Below are 20,451 nucleotides of genomic sequence, written 5' to 3'. Positions count from 1 at the left end.
CTCCACACCTCCCTACAAGATGAGGAACTCTTCAGAAGCAGTGCTGGGCTTGATTTATCTTTACCTCTTTTGTTTCTTAGCACTCCACCAGGCATGTAATGAGTAGTCATTGTGGCTGAACAGAATTGAGTTGAATAACTGCAAAACCTTAAGTCAAACACTGTCACTCCTCTGCTCAGGAACCTGCAGTTGGTCCCACTGTCACTCAGAATAAGAGCCAAAACGGGTCCACAAGGCCCTAAACAGTCCCTCACTTTCCCCGCCCCAGTACCTCCATGACCCCATGTCTTAACTGCTCTCTTCCTCATTCATTCCACTCCAGTTGAAATGGGCTCCTGGTATTCCTCACAGAAGGAATCCCCTAAGCCCTCACCTGGTCAAATCTTTCAGCTCCTTCAAGCCTTTGCTCTAATGTAGCCTACTTCGTCAGACCTCCCCTGAGCCCGTGATCTAAAGTTGCAGCTGCCCTTCCAGCTCTCCCAGTCTTTCTTACTGTGCTCTGTGTTTTGCTTCTCCTGCAGCTTCACTGCCTTCTAACATACTTTGTAATGAAAATTTATTGTGTTTTTTTTTTTATTTCCCTACCTCATCTGGATAGATGTAAATTCTGCAAATCACATATTTGTCTCATTTGTTTATTATTGTGTCCCAAGCCCCTAAAACCAGGTCTGGCCAATCTTAAGCACTTCATAAACATACGTTAAAGGAATTGAATAAATGAGTATGGTCTTCACCCACCCCTTTTCTACTACAGTGAGTTTGTGATGTCTGCTTGTCATAATATATTCATACTGAATTTAGTAAGATCAGCGTAGTTTCCGTCGGCTTTTATTATTGAAATATTGTTCTCTTCACCTCAACTGAGTCCAGCTGTGAAGGCAGCAAAACATTGCATCAATTAAAATATTCCAATTAACACTAATCAGGAAGAGCAATATTAATAACACAGCTGAACTGAGTTGTTGAACTTTCATAGCCTCACATATCACTCGATGTATAGCATGTCAATTTCAAACCTAATTTTTGTTCCCTTTCATGAATTTTGGGAAAATAATAAAGACCTTCTTCAGAGGAGAAAAAGAAAGTGTTAAAAAGAAAGTGGGTCTCTATTTTAAAATACGATGGTTTTGCTCTTCAATCCAAAATAACATTTCTTTCAGGGCACCTGGGTGACTCCGTGGGTTAAGCCTGACTTTGGCTCAGGTCATAATCTCACGGTTCATGAGTTCACGTCCCACATCAGGCTCTGCACTGACAATTCAGAGCCTAGAGCCTGCTTCAGATTCTATGTCTCCTGCTTCAGATTCTATGTCTCCCGCTCTCTCTCTGCCCTCCCCCACTCATGTCCTCTCTCTCTCCCTCTCTCTCTCTCTCTCAAAAATAAATGAACTTAAAAAAAAACAAAGTAACATTGCCTTCATCATCATTATAGTTAATTAAGAGCAATATTTCATGGTATGTTCTCTCCATCAGAACATTGAGATAGGTTTGGGCAGCCTAAGAAGTGTGCAATGGCTTTCTTGCCATCCAGGAGTTTGCAGTCTCCACTGAAAGGGTTTGGGATTGTAGACTCAGACCATTTACTTATTTTTTCAGCTTTATTGAAATATAATTGATATATCATTATGTAAGTTTAAGGTGTACAATGTTTTGATTTGATGTATTTATATATACCAAAATGTGACTCCAATAGCTTTAGCTAACACCTGCATCCTATCATATACTTACCTTTTATGCTTTTGCAATGGGAACATTTAAGATCTACTCTCTTAGCAACTTTCAACAATAGAATACATTATTGGGGGTGTCTGTGTGGCTCATTCACATGAGTGTCCAACTTCAACTCAGGTCATGATCTCACAGTTCTTGGGTTCGAGCCCCGCGTCAGACTCTGTGCTGACAGCTCAGAGCCTGGAGCCTGCATTGGCTTCTGTTCTCCCTCTTTCTCTGTTCTCTGTCTCTCTGTCTCTCTCTCTCTCTCTCTCTCTCTGTCTCTCTCTCTCTCTCTCAAAAATAAACACTAAAAAAATAGAATACATTATTGTTAACTGTAATCGCTATGCTGTATATTAGATACTCAGAACTTATTTGTGTTAAAACTGTAAGTTTGCACCCTTTAACCAACATCTCCCCATTTCCTCCACCTTCCCCTAGTAACCACCAGCCTACTCTGTTTCTATGAGTTTGGCCTTTCTAGATTCCTTATATACATGATAACAAATAGTATTTGTCTTTCTCCTACTTATTTCATTTAGCATAATCCTCCAGGGTTCATCAATGTTGTCATAAACGGCAGGAATTCCTTCTTTCTCATGACTGAATAATATACCATTGTGTATATATGTTTATCTATACACATATATATCACATCTTTCTTCATTCATCTGTTGGCAGACACTCAGGAAATGAAAAAATTGATATCTGCAGTGCCTTGTTTACTGAAGCCTTATTCACAATAGTCAAGATATGGAAATGACCATATAGTTGATTTATTAAAAGTTTAACTTTGAACAAATCTCTAAACTTTTCTGAATTTCAAATGTTGCCTTCTATACAGTGCAGTTAGTACTTAATGCCATCACTGTCTACTTCACGCAGAGATGTTTTGATGATCAGATGAATTATTATGATCAGATGAATTATTATGAATAACTCCTTTTTTAAACTTTAAAGATAAGGACAGTACAAATTCATAGAGACAGAAAGTAGAATGGTGGCTGTCAGAGGCTAGGGGCAGGAGAGAGTGGGCAATGGGTAGTTATTGTAAACAGGTATAGAATTTCAGTTTTATGATATGAAAATAGTTATAGAAATAGATGGTGGTGATGGTAGCACAACATTAGTAATGTATTAAATACAACTGAACTGTACACTTAAAAATACATAAGAGGGGAAATTTTATGTTATGTATATTTTACCTCAATAAAAACAAATGGGGGAAAGTGTACATACCACAAGGAGCCTTATTGAAGAGCTACTTTTGGGTTGAAGAGCTATTTTGGCTAGGTAGTTCGGGTGACTTGGAAAATTAAGACGGCTCCATAATTCATGAAAATTCAACAGAAGTGAAGCTGTTTTACAGAGTACTATAAAAAATATAAGAAAACATCATTGGTGTACTAGCTACTATTATTATTACTACTATGTCTAATAGTTTTATTGTTGTCACTGTTGTTATTGCTAAACTATTACATATTATTTCTGTCATTATCATTATCATCATCTTCTTCATAATCATCATTTTACCTAGAGCATGGCCTAGGGAATAACGTTTTTTATATCAGCTTTGTTTAAACTCTGTGTGAGATACTGAATATTTAACTGTGGCATTTATCAAATGCCAACAAAGTGCTCAGTCCTGAGCTGGTTGCTGGGTATACATTGACAGTCTCTCAAATTTATCTTTAACCCCCGAATAAGCATTCTTAGCTCCTTTATGATCATCCATGAACATGTGCAGAACAGCAAATATTTGAATCATTCAACACATTTTCTCTGATGAAGTTGAACAAGGTGAGGTTCAGCCTCTTATTTCATCTCTCGTCCTATAAACAAATATCCTTTTGGCAATCTACTTGATGCCATGTTTTTTTGCATTTTTGTGTTCTTTGTTGGCAATTTCATTCTTTAAAATAGCTCAAAGCGTAGTGCTGGAGTGCAGTCTCATGTTCCTAAGTGCTAGAAGGCTGTGATACGCTTTATGGGGAAAAAAATCTGTATGTTACATAAGCTCCATTCAGACATGTGTTAGAGTGCTGTTGGATAGAAGTTAATGTTAATGAATCGACATTATATATTAAAGTGTATTTAAACAGAAACACATGGGACACCTGGGTGGTTCAGTCCGTTGATCATTTGACTTCAACTCAGATCATTATCTTGTGATCTGTGAGTTCAAGCCTCACATTGGGCTCTCTCCTAACAGCTCAGAGCCTGGAGCCTGCTTTGGATCCTGTGTCTCCCTCTCTCTCTGCCCCTCTTCTGCTTGCACTCTGTCTCTCTCTCAAAAATAAACAAACATTTAAAAATTAAACAGAAACACACATAAAACGTTATATATTGATCATCTGATGAAAACTAGGGACTTGGAGAAACTTAACCATGTGTTTCCCCTTAAGGACAATGTTCAGTATTTGCTAATTCAGTGTTTGCAGCAACTTTACAGAACATAACTATCGCCAATGATGAGAATTGGTTATAGATAACTGACTGTGTGGTGTTGTGGTTGGAAGCAAGACCTAGACTTACATGAGAATAACAGAACTTTAATACTTTCGTACTTTTAAAGAATATATAGGAGAATACTCTTATGGCTTTGGGATAAGAGAGAGTTTTTTAAATAAGAAAACATGAGTGAAGCGTGTCTGCTGGCTCAGTCAGTTAAATATCCAACTCTTGATCTCAGCTTAGTTCATGATCTCACAGTTCGTGAGATCGAGCCCCACATCAGGCTCTGTGTTGATGGCACGGAGCCTGCTTGGCATTCTGTCTCTTTCTCTCTGCCCCTCACCTGCTTGTGTGTTTGTTCTCTCTCTCTCTCTCTCTTTCTCTCTCTCTCTCAAAATAAATAAATAAATAAATAAACTTTTTAAAAAAAGAATAAAAACATTGGCCATAAAGAAAACATTGATGTATACATAGGACTTACAATCATCATCATCAAAAAATAACAGGAAGAGAGTTGAGGGGGGAATCATATATGCAGAAAAGATATTTGTAAAAATATAATTGAATAAGAAAAGGTCTCAAAGAAATCTAGTTACTCAGTTAGAAACAGACAGAAATCTAATAGATGACCAGTTAAATTACATGAACTAATATTTTAAGAATAAGGACATGTGAGTGGCCCATAAGCCCATTAAAAAATTATTAGTAACCAATCAATGCAAGTTAGAGGTAATAAATTACCATTTCATTTACTGTATTTGCAAAAATTAAAAGACTAAGTGTTGGTAAGGAACAGCAGCCGGCAATTCTCATTTAGGCTGACAGGATTGAAAATTATCTCAACCAGTTTAGAAAACTGATTGTGTAACTGTCTTATGAACTACTAAATCTAAACTTTTTTGATACTCTTAATTATATATACTGTACACCAGAGAAACATTTGAAAATGTGACCAGAAAACGTACCCTTATAGCAGGTGAGTTTGTAATAGCCAAGAGGCAAAACAGCAACAACTGTGTGTGGACAGTGGAAAGGATATATAAACTGTAAATTCCTACAAAGAAGTATTAAACCACAATGAAAATGAATGAACCACAGCTGTACTCATCGAAGTTGACTCTGAAAGAAATAATGTTAAACAAAATTAGCAAGTCTCAGAGGAATATGTACTACAATTCCATTTTTATAAAGCACACATCACTTTCAAGACTAACTACAGTATTTAGGAATACATATATATCTGATAAAACCATAAGAATAAAACACAGAGTGATGAACAGAATAATTAGTGTGGAGGGTACAACCCTGGAGGAATACACAGGGGCTTCAAAGTTACTGACCATACTCCATCTGTAAATCTAAGGGTGGAGTTCACAGGTGTGCATTTTATTCTTCTTTGGATGCTACAAAAAACATTATACATTTACCCTTATATGTTTAATATGTCATACAATAATAAATTTAAAATAAGAGGAAACATCAGGTTATCTGGAACTAGATAGTCTGGATTCAAATTTGGGTATTACTACCAATGTAAATTTAAGCAAATTGTTTTCCTTTTCTGAGTCTCTGCTTGCTCGTACATAAAAGAGACTATTTTAGTACCCACCTCATGATATGGTCAAGATGATTAAATGACTTAATACCTGAAAAGCAGTTAGATTAGTGCCTGGCACAGAGTAAGCACTGAATAAATCTTAGCTCTCTGCGCTATTTTTACCACTCCAACCCAGAGCCACCTCTGAATTAGTACCAAACTTCCAACTTAACAAGAAGGATGTGGGGCGCCTGGGTGGCTTAGTCGGTTAAGCGTCCGACTTTCGCTTAGGTCATGATCTTGCGGTTCGTGGGTTCGAGCCCCGCGTCGGGCTCTGTGCTGACTGCCAGCTCAGAGCCTGGAGCCTGTTTCAGTCTGTGACTCCCTCTCTCTCTGACCCTCCCCTGCTCACGCTGTCTCTCTCTCTCCTAGAAATAAATAAAACATTAAAAAAAAATTAAAAAAAAAAAAGAAGGATGTGAACATTGCTCTTATCACTTGAATCTTAGGATTCCTTAGCAAAAATCCAAAATACCTTCATCAATTCACCATTTCACCAGTCACACACATACACGTGCACACGCGCGCGCACACACACACACACACACACACACACATTTCAGGGACATTTAAAAATGTCTCTATCTTTTGCCCTGTTTTGTAGTATCCTGCTAACTATGGCTTCAGCTACAGTGTTTAAAGAAGTCTGTGGAAATTGAGTGCCACAGTGAAGTTTGATGTGGTAGACTTTCTTGGTTCAGAAGAGCAACTTTCACACTGGAATCTTCTGGAAACTCCAGCAGAAAAGTTATGAGGCAGAGACACATCTGGAAATGTCAGAATGGAAAATGACCTCAGGAGTAACACTGCACAGATGGAAAGATGTCAGGGCAGTGCTGACATGCAAGATGAGGCTGTAGCTAGATATGAGCTGGTCTCATATTTTTTGAAAATGAGAGCACTAGTAATTTCAGTGGTTGATGCAGTCTGGAGCACGCTTGATGCTAGAGCTCTCATAAGAGCCCAGTGTCACCTTGCAGTAGAGTGAAGTGCTGCCCTGCATTGCCTGTGTGCATTGACCTGCATTAAGGAAACTGGGGAGAATGAACAAGCCTGCATGGGGGAAGGAGAGGAACCAGGTCATTGGTTCTGACATAAACCCAAGATCGAAGCCTCTTGGTTCCCATACACTTGGGTTTACCATCTGTGCAAATGGAATGTTGACTGGGTGATGTGCCCCCAGCAAAAAGTACCTCCTTTCATCTCCCATAGAACCTTCTCTCTACTGCTACAGTACTGATTACTTCCTTTATACCTTGTATTGAGCTATTTATGTGCTTCTCTAATATAGATTGTAAACTTTTTTTTAATTGTTTAATGTTTGTTTACTTTTGAGAGAGGCAGAGCATAAGCAGGGGAAGGCAAAGAGAGAGGGAGACACAGAATCTGAAATAGGCACCAAGCTCTGAACTGTCCATACACAGCCTGATGTGGGGCTTGAACTCATGAACCATGAGATCATGATGTGAGTTGAAGTTGGATGCTTAACTGACTGAGCCATCCAGGTGCCCCAGATTGTAAACTTCTTGAGATCAGGAACCATTTTGATTTATCTTCATATTCACACCATCTACCACATATGACACCATAAAGAATATAAATGGGGAGAAGGGAGGAAGTAGGGGGAATGAGGGAAGCAGCTCAGACTAAACAAAGGATGGTGTTGTGGACTGAATGTTTATGTCTCCCCAAAATTAATATGTTGAAATCTTAACCCCCAGTGTGACAGTATTAAGAGGCGGAGCCTTTGGGAGGTGATTAGGTCAGGAGAGTGGATCTCCCTTGAATGAGATGAGTCCCCTTCTAAGAAGAGACAGGGAGGGCTTCCTATCTCTCCATTCACTACCACGTGAGGATACAGTGAGGAGACAGCCTTTTGCAACCCAGGAGGCAGATCTTCACCAGATACCAGATCTGCAAGCATCTTAATCTTGGACTTCCCAGTCTCCAGAACTGTGAGAAATAAATGTTTGCTGTTTAAGCCACCCAGGCTGTGCTGTATTTGTTATAGCAGCCCAAACATACTAAGGCAGTAAGATTCCCCCAGCTCTGAAATTCTCTGGCTCTGTAGGATTTCTGAGGCAGAAGACAGTAATGTTCTCTTAAAGCAGCACATAAATTATCACAGTACTGGTTGGGTGATTGTCTGCCTTTAGGAAATCAGTGTATATTTAGCATGCCTGCTCAGTTGTTTCTGCCATTTCTTCAGTTATTTAGAGTTATTTTGGAGTTTTATGTTTGTTTTTGCTGGGGAATTGCATTAAACTCTTAGATGCAAAATGAAAATATTTATTAGGCTCCTCAGATGTTACCTGAACTAACGTGACTTTAACTTCAGTTCTAAATAAGAAAGTACAAAACTAAATCAAGACTGCTGTGTCACTTGGCACTACTTTGCACCCTTCTTGGCATTCTCTGTGGGGGCCAAGAGCTGAGTTGGCAGAAGGAGAGTGATTTATTCTTGCACATTTGGAAGTAGGAAGGAAAGTAAAAAGATTCTACTTTTACATGACCTTCTTCTTTTAAAGGTTCATACCAATTTTCCCTATCCTATTTTTTCCTATGTTTTCCTGACTTAGTTTTCTACAGCACTTATCACTGTCAAAGATACTGAGTGTGATTTATTTATTTTGCTAATGGACATTCTATACATTTTAGCCTCTTAAAGAAGAGATTTTTTGTTTTTTTGTTGTTGTGGTGGTGGTGGTGGTGGTGATTGTTGTTGTTCAATAATACATTCCTTGTGCCTATAAAGGTAGCTGACATACAGTAAGTGCTCATTGTAAGCATATTACAGGTATTGATTGAATCTGTATTAGTTCTCATCTGCCTTACCAGTGCATTTAAAAGCAAGGGGCTTGAGTGATGGCATTTCCAAAAATTGGCAGGTTTACCCCACTGCAGCCTTATCTCTGATTTCTCCCAGAAAATAAGAACAGTGAAACAGCATCCGGAGCAAAGTCTAAATAGATGATGAATAAACACATAACTTGCATGTATATTTGATGATAGTTTAATTTCAAAACTGTAATGAGATAAAAATATATGGTTGAAGTTGCCAAAGCAACTTAAATTCAACATAAATAACAGCTGCTCTTCATCTGGGAATTTCATTTATATACAGAACTTTCTTTTATGTCCTTAAAATTTTTAAGTAGTACTAGATACAGCTTATGCAGCATCCGGTACCCCAAGGAATATTTTATACTCAAAGAAGGGAAAGGAAAAGGGCAGAGAAATATCCTCTTTGAGCCAGTGATTAAACAAACCTATCCCTTCCAACAGCTTTGATTTCCCCAAAATAATTAGAGGGCAAGGCATGTCCAGTTTCTTAGGAGCAGTGAATACAAAAAGATGCATTTTCCTTTATGAGTCACCATTCCCTCTTTTATTAGTTCAAAAATCCAAAACTGAGAATGTGGTGAAGACTCTTAGATTTGCATTTAAAGCAAAACCTTATTGCAGAGCATAGAGCATCAGGAAATACTGTTAAAGTATGCCTCTCCCTTTAAAGTTAGCAATCAGTGTAATTTCTTCTCAAATTCTTGGGAAAAAATGGCTACTTTTTTGGATAGAAATAAGAGCGTGTTTAAACATATGAGCACTTACCTAGTTTCATATTTAAGGAGGAAGTGAGAAACTGCCCCTCTTAGAGATTGTACCCACCGCCACTCAAGGCTAGGCAAGCTTGAAGGTGAACCCAGTGCTCATGCTTGTCTCTCTAAAAGGTTGACAGAATAAAAGATGTGGACTGAAAAAAATTGAGATGAAAAGATTTCTTTCACTTTAAAGCATGATGTTTCATGACCAATGTATGGCTGGTAGATTTGTGGTCTTTAGGGTTTGCTCATGATCTGTGGCCTATGTATCTCCATTTAGTAATATGTTCCCAAGGTTTTTCCTATAGATTACTGACTTAACAATGGCTTCCTGTGCATGCCTTTTCAGCATTTCTTCAGAGAATATTTATTCTAGTGTTACTTGAATATATCTGATTTGCCCTCTAGGGTTGCCCATTTTTTAAGAAGACTGGTACAATGAATTATAACTTGCTAATTTTAATTTTCAGAGTGGAGAAGAAAAAGCTATGAAGTAAAAATACAAAATGAGGAATCATATTTCTTTCTGTCAAAACTGTAATGATCATAAGTCTATCAAATTAGAGAATTCTCACTCTAGATGAAAAACAGATAATTGTATGATATATCACTGACTAGCTGATAGCCCTGATCACAAATAACAGACCCATGCAATTTGCATGATGTTGTTTGATATTTTCATCATCTCAGGCATTTCCTAAGCCTCAGGGGTCAGTGAATGGGAGAGTACTTCTTATACCAAGCAATGAATTAATTTCATATGTTGATTGTATTTCAGTCTTAGTCAGTATATCTCTAAGCTTTCATATTAAGGCAGGGTAGGTGGTTTGAGTCCCTTGATTAGAGACCTAGTCTTAAAGGCACCATCCAGAGCATCCCTGGCCATGGAGTAACCAAAGGTCTTTTGTAACATGACAGTGTGTCATGTGGACAAATACAAGAAAGTTCACTTTAGGCCAACAGGTCTTGCTGACTCAGTGTGTGAAACAGGAAGGGGATCGATGGTCAACAAATGCTAAAATGTATCAAACACTGTTTTGGACACTGTGCTACAAACTGATAAAGACTGAAAAGATTCCTACCCTAGTGAGCCTTCATCTTGGGGCAAGGGATGGTGGGTATGGGAGACTATAAGCCAAATAGCAAAGAAACAACTAGTCCTTACAGATGCTGGTGACAATTGCTATGTAAGACATAATAAAAGGGTGACGTGATGGAGAGTTACCAGAGCCAGGTGGTGGTCTCCTTGAGATAAACCCTTAGAGAAGGCTACTCTGAGGAGGTGACATTTGAATTGAGTCCTGAGGAATGGGAATGATAAGCCAAAAGATAAGTTGAGTGCATTCCTAAAGGAAGAGCAACTATAAAGGTCTTAAAACAGGGTTACCCTTAAAGTGTTTGAAGAACAGAAAGCAAAACATGTTTATTACGGTATAAATAAATACAGGAAGTGAGACTGGGAACATAGGCAGGGACCAAAATCAAAGGGCCTTTGTATAGTACAGTGAAGATTCCATATTTTATTCTAAAATTTACTAAGCCAAATCCTTTTCTGAAACCTTTGTTTCTCTTTATGTTATATAAATATGAAACCAAAGATAGGGAATACAGCTGCCTAACTATTAACACTCCTGAGTCAGGATGATATGCGAAAAGAGATGAGCTCCCGTAGAGAAAAATACTGGTAATAATAGCTTGTATTTTAGAGCACCTGTCTCCAAAGGAGAACAACATTATGTATGATGCCATATCACACTAATCGCCGTAACCTTGTGAGTTAGGTAGATACACGTTTTTACGGAGTACATGGAAAAACTCAAACATTTTAAATCAAGTTGTTCTTTGACTTCTTAAGTAGCACTAAGGTCTAGATAAAGTAGAATATGCCCCCAAAAAATGAAGAAAGAGAAAAAAACTAATATGAGAAATAAAAAGAGCTACCAGGAGAGTCATAAACTTACAGCACAAAGGGCAGCAAAGCAACCTTTATTTTCTTGAAAAGTCAAGAAAATATTAGAAGATTGGTGAAAAAATGTGAGTCTCAAATAGTCAACTACACAATCGAATATGGCTTCAGTTTTTAATGAGAATTCTATGTAGAAAAGAGGCTAAATATATACATTTCTGGATTAGGTAAACCTGGATTCTAGTTCATTCTCTTCCTTATAGTAGATCTTTGATCTTGGATGTTAATTTTTTCTTTGTATAAAATGGGATTAGTAATAATACTTATTTCATAGAGTTATTGCAATGATTAAATGAATGAATACATTGAAAGTGAGAAATTGAGTTCTTTACGGAAGCTAATTAAAACTAGTATTCCTTTTTTTTTAATTTACTAAATAGTATTTACAAAGTGATTAATTTCTCAAACAGTCCACAGGAGCCTCCTTAATTCATAACACACTTTAAGCTCTTGCCTAGGCTTTGTTGCTGGAAACAAAAAATGACACAGTAATTCGGCATAAGAGAAAGAAGAGCATAACTTCCTCTTTTAAAATGAAAGATTGCAGACCCCAGGCAGATTTGTCTTTGGCAATTTCTACACACCTTTCTTCATCCTATTTTTTAGGTCATTAATCCCTTCTTGAGCTTTCTAAGCCCTATTTACCTTCCCCATTACTTCATAGATAACATTTTCTTTTGTTTCTTTTTTGGCTAATCAAAACTCCCATTCAAAGAATCCCTACTGCTCTTATTTACTTGTTAAGAGGAAGCAATCTGATTGGATTAATTCACCCTTCACTGTAAATGACTACTGGAAAGGTAATGCATTTGCAGCCATTTATGTTTTTAAAATGTAATTTCTGTCATTCCAAAATAATCCCTAAATTATAGAGTTTTCATCTGACATGACTAAAGAGGGTAGAAAAAAAATTTCAGACATTTGGAGGTTGAACATTGTGCAGTCACAGTCAGCACCTGGGAGAGCTCCCACAGGCTCTTCCTTTGTATTTGGAAATAAGTGCTCAAAGAATTTTCTTAGGGATGTCCGTAGCAGCAGCATTAGGGACAATGAAAAGAACAGGTCGTAAGCAAGTTCTATGAATGACTCATTTGTCAATTGAGTGTACATTAACTTAGAAATATTAATAAAGCCCTTTGTTACCTATACAAAGATCTCCAGGAAAGAGATTTGCTTTACTTTATAATGTCAGACCACCACCTAGAATCAGATTTTAGTCCCTTACATTAGGGGCCAACAAATTGGGGTATTTAATATCAGATGTTTAGCATAGGCAGAGGGTTTTTTGTTTTGTTTTGTTTTTTTGTTTTTTTTGTTTTTTGCTTTACTCACTTGTTAGAAAGATAAAATAACTGACACCAATACTTGGAACAAAAAAGGAACTCAAAAAATATATGTTGAAGATTGAATAAGCAAATGGAAAAGTTAATGACATAAAGAAAAGCAAGATACTGACAAGCATATCTATCAATATTTTATAATCATGTATATCTATATATTTTTAATTTCCATTTATACTCATTCTATTTCCAGCTGGTATGCAGTGTGAACTTCTAAAATTTTAAGTTCAATGAATAAATTTATATAATCCGTAAATAATACATTTCATTATTTCTGTTTTGAAACAACACATGTTTGCATCCTTTGTAGAAGATAAACGTATATCAGTTTTAAGTGTTTTATGAAAATGTTTCCACATTTACATTAAAAAGTAGCACAAGCTCTCTCAGACCATATCATCATGGATTCTTAAAGAAAATTTTCTGAGTCTAATATATGTGAGTGTGTCTTAACTGTAAGTCATATAAAGAATATAGTTCATTCACTGGAAAGGATAGGGTAGCTGGCTTACTTCAGCTACTGTCTAGACTTGAAAACGCAATTAAGATTAGGAAATGTAGGTGTATTTTAAGTCCTATTAGCATTTTTTGTCATGGTAGGATTGATTTGACCACTCTGGTGTTACTTAATCTGGTGGAAGTTTAGACTCACAAGCTTTTCCCCCAGTATCTTTCTGTATGCTTTCCTTAGATGCCAAGAAATGATCATGATAATGCCAACATTTATAGGCTACTGACTTTGGATTAGGCAGTATATTAAGTGCTTTATATGCATGATCTTAATCTTCAAAGAGCTCTATGAGATAGCTTTTTTTCCCCTAATATTAGAGATGAAGAAAGTGAGGTTTTAGGAGATTAAATAACTCACCTACACTGTACAGCTAGAAAATAAGAGTACCGGATTTGTACTCAAATCTTCTTTTGACTACAAAGCCAGTATGTTAAACAATTATACAAGTTTTCCTCTTGGTATATATTCTCCCTGGGAAACCCAGTCAACCATGTCAGTTTCACTAATGGCTTCTTCCTTCTTCCTGAGTGAAAGAATGTAAAAAATATGGCTTGTAATTCCTAAGGTTTTATAAATTCAGACTTATTTTCGGTATGAGTCTCTAGAATTCCAGAAACTGTGCAAATGTGCATCCATAAATGCATACACTTAGAGAACAAATGGCAGAGTCAAGACCTAATTTTAAATATGCCACACGATAATAAATTTTTAAAGTTATGTTCCAAAAACACCCCTTAAAAAAACAAACGGTGCAATCATCATTATGGAAATCATATTCATAACTAATGTATTGCTTGACCATTTTTCCAAGCTGATATTGATTTCCTTATTGATTGCTACTTCATAATTGGAGGAAGCCATAACAAAGGAAACTGGTGATGGAAATTTCTTGTTCTAAGGCGACCCTGTAAGAATTAATAGAATCGAGGCTTATCCAAATTAGGAAAAAAATGAATTGGTATTTTTTTAGTATGTAGTAAATAATACATTTGTTAAAAATGTATGCATGACTTGCAAGGTTTATGTATCATTCTTCCTCTCCCCTTTTCTCCTGACTTTGTGGATTCTTAACAAACCATGATGTGTCTTATGATCTCATTATCCTCTTCTAGACATTTTAAAACTAAACTTATACTCTTATCTGAGTGGTCCCGCCCTGTGAATGGCTTCAGCACTTCCATGTTCAGGGTCATGAGTACTCCCTTAGTGATAGCCTAAGTGAGTTACTTTTTCTCATTTACTGTTATTTCTCAAAAAAATACCTTGGAACCTCTTGATGTTTTCTCTCGAGTACCTCCAGATATTTGTTGTAAGGTATCTTTTCCTTTCCTCTAAACATTTAATAACTTTATAGACAAGAAATATATGGAGATTTTTTTACCCCTCACTTTCTGATTTAGTCTGCAGTCTGAATTATAAGTATTTTCATGTACTAAGGCTTTTTGTTCTTTATCACATTTTGCAGCTTTAAGACCTTTGTATATGTTTACTTCCCCAGGAATTTAACTGCTAAATCATTTCCTTTACACACTTGATACACATTCCAAGTACTATAGCATATTTTCTAATCTCATTTAAAAATGAAATGCTGGAGGCACCTGGGTGGCTCATTTGATTGGGCGTCCAACTTTGATTCAGGTCATTATCTCGCAGTTCGTGGGTTTGAGCCCTGCATCGGGCTCTGTGCTGACGGCTAGCTCAGAGCCTGGAGCCTGTTTCAGATTCTGTGTCTCCCTCTCAGTCTATCCCTCCCCTGCTCATTCTCTCCCTCTTTCTCTCTCTGTCTCTTTCAGAAATAAATAAGAAACGTTAAAAAAATGAAATTCTGATATTACATTCCATAGCAGAATAAAGGACAATTGTTCCCACAGAAAAATATGATATGAAAACACTTCTGCCACAAAATTGTACATCCCTTAGCATATGATTTCTAGAAAATTTTATGTAAGACAATGATGAATGAAATCGACAGTAAAAAGTATAGCCAATTACTTTTAAAAGTCTACGAATCACATGTCAGTGAACCATATACAGAGCTGGGAAAATAAGCTGTTTTGAAAAACCAAAATACATGGATATTAATTCCTTATCACACATATACATCATTTATTCAACCATATCTTTAGTAACTGACTGCATTGTTGAGCTTCCTTCCTAACAATACAACAAGCATGCTTCTTAATAGAGTTGTTTCTGATTGTTTTCTCCTTGTTCAATTTCATCCTTTTTACCTACTATTTAAATTTCCTACATTGAGTACTCACCCACAAGGAAAAGCAAAGGAATAAAAGATTTGGAACCAAATGTGCCTACTCATTGCTTTGTGCATTGAAATGTGGATTTTCCTACATAATCACTAAAGAACTTACAATTTATTCAAATATTTTTTTTTAATCTCTGAGATGTTGAGTAACTAGTTTGAATGTTCTTTTTCTCTGGCTTCCACTAAATCAGTGAGGAAGCCAAAGATTCTGCTATTTGAGATCAGTAGCTTTAAAGGTAGACAGATATAAATTTGTATTTTTCTGACCACTTCTTAGGTGGTAAAGATGATACTGAACCTCTCAGAGTTTCACTTATATCATCTCCAGATTGGGAATTTAAACTATGATGGAATAAATGAGATCTATATGAGAAGCACTTGGAACATGGTATGACCTCAGTACATTTTGCAGGTAGATGCTATTACTGCTATTAGGGCCATGGTCATGGTAATAGAGCATTTATCCATAATATATTCTATCTTGTAAAGTCTGTGGTCACTGATCATTACCCAGGCTTTGGAAATAAAATGACTTTAAAACATATAATATGTGTAGAACTACTGCTGAGAAAGGCCTGACCATGAGTCTACAAGCTTCAAAAAATACCCATTCACACATATAGTTCTTTGATTTGTATCATTACCATGCTGCTAGTAATTAGGATCTGGATGGATAGTTATATCTGAAAAGACCAATTTTGGACATGAAAATTTCCCTTAAACGTGGGCATAAATATAATGTCCTTTGTTTATTAGTACCTATAGCTCTCTACAATTCTCTCTATAATTCATTTAATTATTAGGAACACTCTTATAAATAGAATGCTTATGATTTGCCACTGTATTACAACATTCTTCAGTGGCAAGAACAAATATATTGAACACCAGATTTGTAGCACAACAATGTTTGTGTTTGGCCTTGTGCTTTTCAAGTATTATCTCATTTAATCTTTGCCCATGACTCTTACTTTAAAACAAAGCACATTTATCTGCATTTATTTATGAGAAAATGAAGACTTGCCCAAGGTCAGTAACACAGCTAATACAAGGCAGAGTTGATTTCAAAGTCAAATCTGTCCAAATGCAGTCTTTTTACTCACTATGTAAGTACGGTTTGCCATCTGGAATTTATATCAACTAGCTACTGAGAAATATGTCTAAATATTTTCTCAGATACCAAATTAGTTTGATATATTCTGACTTCCCGAACCTTGTAGAATGGCATGAATTCATAAACTGAAAAAGAAGAAACAGGAATCCAGTTTTTCAAGCTCATTAAGGACAGTTAAAAATCATTACATGTGCTTCTCATTTTTTTCCTATTTCCCTTCTCTAATCAGAACCATGGTGGATTTTGCCTAGATAAGACTTCACCTCTATTATCTCCTACCCCTTAAATTTTTGTACAATTCTGGTGATGCAATGGGATGTTTGTACAAAAACTTAGATGACATATTCTAAGAACATTTACACAGAAGTGACAATTCAGAGTGACTTACTGTCACTTTTAGGGATGATGGCTCATAATGTTAAACCATTTTCCATAATAAAGTTTTGAAAATCTCTCATTTAATCTTTTCTGAAGGCTTCTCTAACCATTTCCTTGGGAAAAAGTATTATGTCTTAACCTTACCTTATGCTCATTGGATTAAAAGAATTTTATTACAACAGAAATGTTATTTAAGTTAGAGTGTTTTTTGTATTGTGCTCAGTATGTCCTTCAGGTGTCTTGTTTCACACCTCAGCTCTATCATTCTTTGGCTTCCTATGATTAGGAAGTCCTGCCCACTATACACTTGGGTCCCTATGGGGCAGGAGCTCTGTTCTCACAGTGCTGTATCCAGGGCTGACAACCAAGTGATGGTTAATGAAATTTTTATAAGTACTTAGTTGATGAAAATAATAATGTATGATCTTAAAATTTGCATAATTCCAGAAGAAGTTGGGTAATGAAGACATGTATGTGTCTAAATTTTCTTTAGTATCCTGACATTTCCTTAAAGTCAAGCCTAATTGTAGAAGCATCCCATTTTTTTTTTTTTTTTGACTGCAGGAAGGCTGCCACCTTCTCCCTCTAGCTTCATCACTTATTAATGTAGCCTTTAACAAAACTCATGGTGCCTCTCTTTTCTATACTGTTAAATGGAGACATTAATGGTGATTAATCCATATAATTGTTGTTAGAATCGCTTCAGATAATCATCATGAAATACTTACCAAAATGGCCAGCATGTAGGAAATAGTCAATAAATATAACTGATCTTCAGTATGCACAGCTAGATGACTTGCAACCCTGCAGAACATACTTGGTTAGGAATAATCCTCAAATCCGATAAGAGGTTATTAAATCAAATGTTTTAGACAACAAAAAATGAAATGGCACTTAAAATACTTCTTGTTGGGAGGATTTATTTACATTTAGGAGGATAGGAAAAGACATTTCTTAAAACAGTAATATGTCTGTCACTGTATTAGATATATTTTACATTAACTCATTTTTATTGGCAACTGCTTGTTCACTGACTCAAACTGTGATCTTAGGTTTGTAATGTCTTATCTTTCTAACCAGCTTGATCTCCTTCAAAGAGGGGAACATTTTTTTTTCCCAAACAGAATCTTGGACACTACCTTATAAATACTTAAAAATACACAAAAAGATACTTCGAAACGATTAAGTGTATGTGCATACATCTATTTATACATTGTATATAATCTGTGTACATATTCAGAAAGAGTCATATTCTAGCTACATATGTAGAGTGACGTATATAATTGCATATAATAGAATGGTTTGTGAAGTGAATAGAATTGAGTATCAGATATCATGAATGTACATTCTGATAATTAATTACAAAAAGATATTGAGGAAGTCACTTAACATCATTAATCCTTGGTTTTTTTCATTTAGATATGCACTGTCTAATAGGATTTTCTGCAGTAATGCGAACAAATGTTCTATTTCTCTGCTGTCAAATATGGTAACCAGTAGCTACATGTGGCTGTTGAACTCAAAATGTAGCTGGTATGGCTGAGGAAATGAATTATACATTTTATTTAATTTTATATGTTTTAAATATAAATAGACATATGTGACAAGTAGCTCCATTACAGTATAGATTACAGAATTATGGATGACAGCACAATATCATGTGAACAGAAGCTACACTGAATTTCCTTGATATGGGTGATACAGTGGCTGTTTTTCAGCAGAGGACTGTCCTCTTTTGAAACTCTTATATTCTCTCATAATATCTTAGCCTTTATAATTTAAACCCTTTTTTCCTTTACTTCTCTTAACAGATCTTGAAAACTTTAAAACAAGAACAAGAAGCACTGTGTCTGTCCGTCAAGGTCAGGGAATGGTACTTCTTTGTGGCCCACCAGCCCATTCAGGAGGTAAACTATAAGTGCACTGAAATGTGCACACTTCACTTCACTTGCTGCTATTTTTCTTATTGAGTTTTCTCCCCTTGGCACTAGCTACAAGAAGAGTGTCATTTGCAGAGATTCTCTGTGTCAAGGAAGAATCGTTGTCAATGCCTCCCATAATTAGGATAGGAAAATATCAGATTCTGCAAATGACCCACCCCATTGCTGTCTAGCTGGCACATGGGGAAAGACACCTGAGTCACCTGAAATAAGAATCCTGTTGCTTAGTAAGGCAATATAGGTAAAACTGCCCATGCTTTCTCCAACTCGATTGGTTTCAAAGATGCCATTACTTTATTTTGTCCTGTTTTTTGGTCTGAGAAAGGATCAGATCCAGAACGCAAGTCTTCTGACCACAGAATCCAAGATCACTTTGTAAAGACTCGTGATGACTAGATGAGTTAAGAATTCATTTGTTTTCATTTTATTTTTTTCAAGTTTTGTTTAAATCCCACTTAGTTAACATATAGTGTAATATTACTTTCAGGTGTAGAATATAGTGATTCATCACTTCTATACAACAACCAGTGTTCATCACAACAAGCACCCTCCTTAATACCCATAAATAAGTAAGTAAATCACTAAAAAGTAGGGAATTCATTTGACTGCAAACAACTAAAATTCCAGCTAACACAGCTTCAACACAGTTTGTTTTGTTCTCACACACATTTCCAAAGGTATGTAGCCTCAAGCTACACCACTTCTTGAGGATGTCTTCCAGGGTGCAAACCCATTCTTGCATCCTTTTCTGAGGTCCTTTACAGGTGTATGGCTAGGGTAGCGAGTGTGCAATCCAGACGGGCAGAAACGGGAACAGGCAAGAACAAAAGTCAAAAGTCTCCATCTCAGTTTGCCTTTGTGTTATGAAAGGTTCACTTTGCCAGAAGGCTTTTCCCTACATGCCATTGATTACCTACAGTGGCAAGAGAGATGGAAAAATCAAGTATTTTGTACAGGTAAATTTGATGGCCCTGAAAAAAAAAAATAATTTTGCTAAGGGAGACTATGGAACTTGCAGTGTCTGCTAAAAGGACTAGCTAACTGTAAGGCAAATCTGACTGCCATAAAGGGCTCAGCAGTGCAGAGGCTTAAAATATAATGCTCTTTATTAGGATTCCTCTAAAGTTGTAGTAACAAGATTAATAGACTTCTTGGGAAGTCTGACTCAAACTTGAATTTTCTAACTGCTATCCTTATTATTATCTTAATTTTTTATTTGGCTTAACACATAATGAAGGAAGTTTTAAACCGAGGATTTGAAAACATCCTTTTATTTTTGTCACTATGTTCTAAAGTTGTAACTTTTCGTTTCTCATCAAATGCCCCAGCTAACTTTTCGAGTAGGAAATAACAATTAGCAAAATAGCTCAAAAGACTTGTACTTCTAATATGATGAGTATAAAAGCAGATGGAGGAGACCCCTCTGAATCTAGACTGAGGACATGGACTTGTTCAGCGTTCTGGGTTGTGAAGACTAGCAGAGAATCCAGATTAAATTTCAGTAGTTTGTATTCTGAAAAATGGGTTTACTCCTTAGGACTTGAGTTTTCCCTTCAAATTAGCATCAGAAGCATTAAGT

The 20,451-nt window shown here is 36.3% G+C and overlaps 1 protein-coding gene across 8 annotated transcripts in view; it reads left to right on the top strand.

The window, feature by feature from the left end:
- Positions 1 to 20,451, top strand: part of CNTN4 (contactin 4) — a 902,287-nt gene that overhangs the window by 651,799 nt on the left and 230,037 nt on the right. For all 8 annotated transcript variants that reach the window (XM_077772911.1, XM_077772904.1, XM_077772907.1 and 5 more), the window contains one exon: positions 18,744 to 18,839. In XM_077772911.1, coding sequence (XP_077629037.1) covers positions 18,744 to 18,839 — 96 coding nt within the window. The remainder of the gene's footprint in view (positions 1 to 18,743; positions 18,840 to 20,451) is intronic.

Source organism: Crocuta crocuta, unplaced genomic scaffold (assembly GCF_008692635.1).
Source record: "Crocuta crocuta isolate KB4526 unplaced genomic scaffold, BGI_CrCroc_1.0 scaffold489, whole genome shotgun sequence".
NCBI lineage: Eukaryota > Metazoa > Chordata > Mammalia > Carnivora > Hyaenidae > Crocuta > Crocuta crocuta.
The sequence above is the reverse complement of the archived record's forward strand: the minus strand, read 5'-3'. Positions and strand labels throughout refer to the sequence as shown.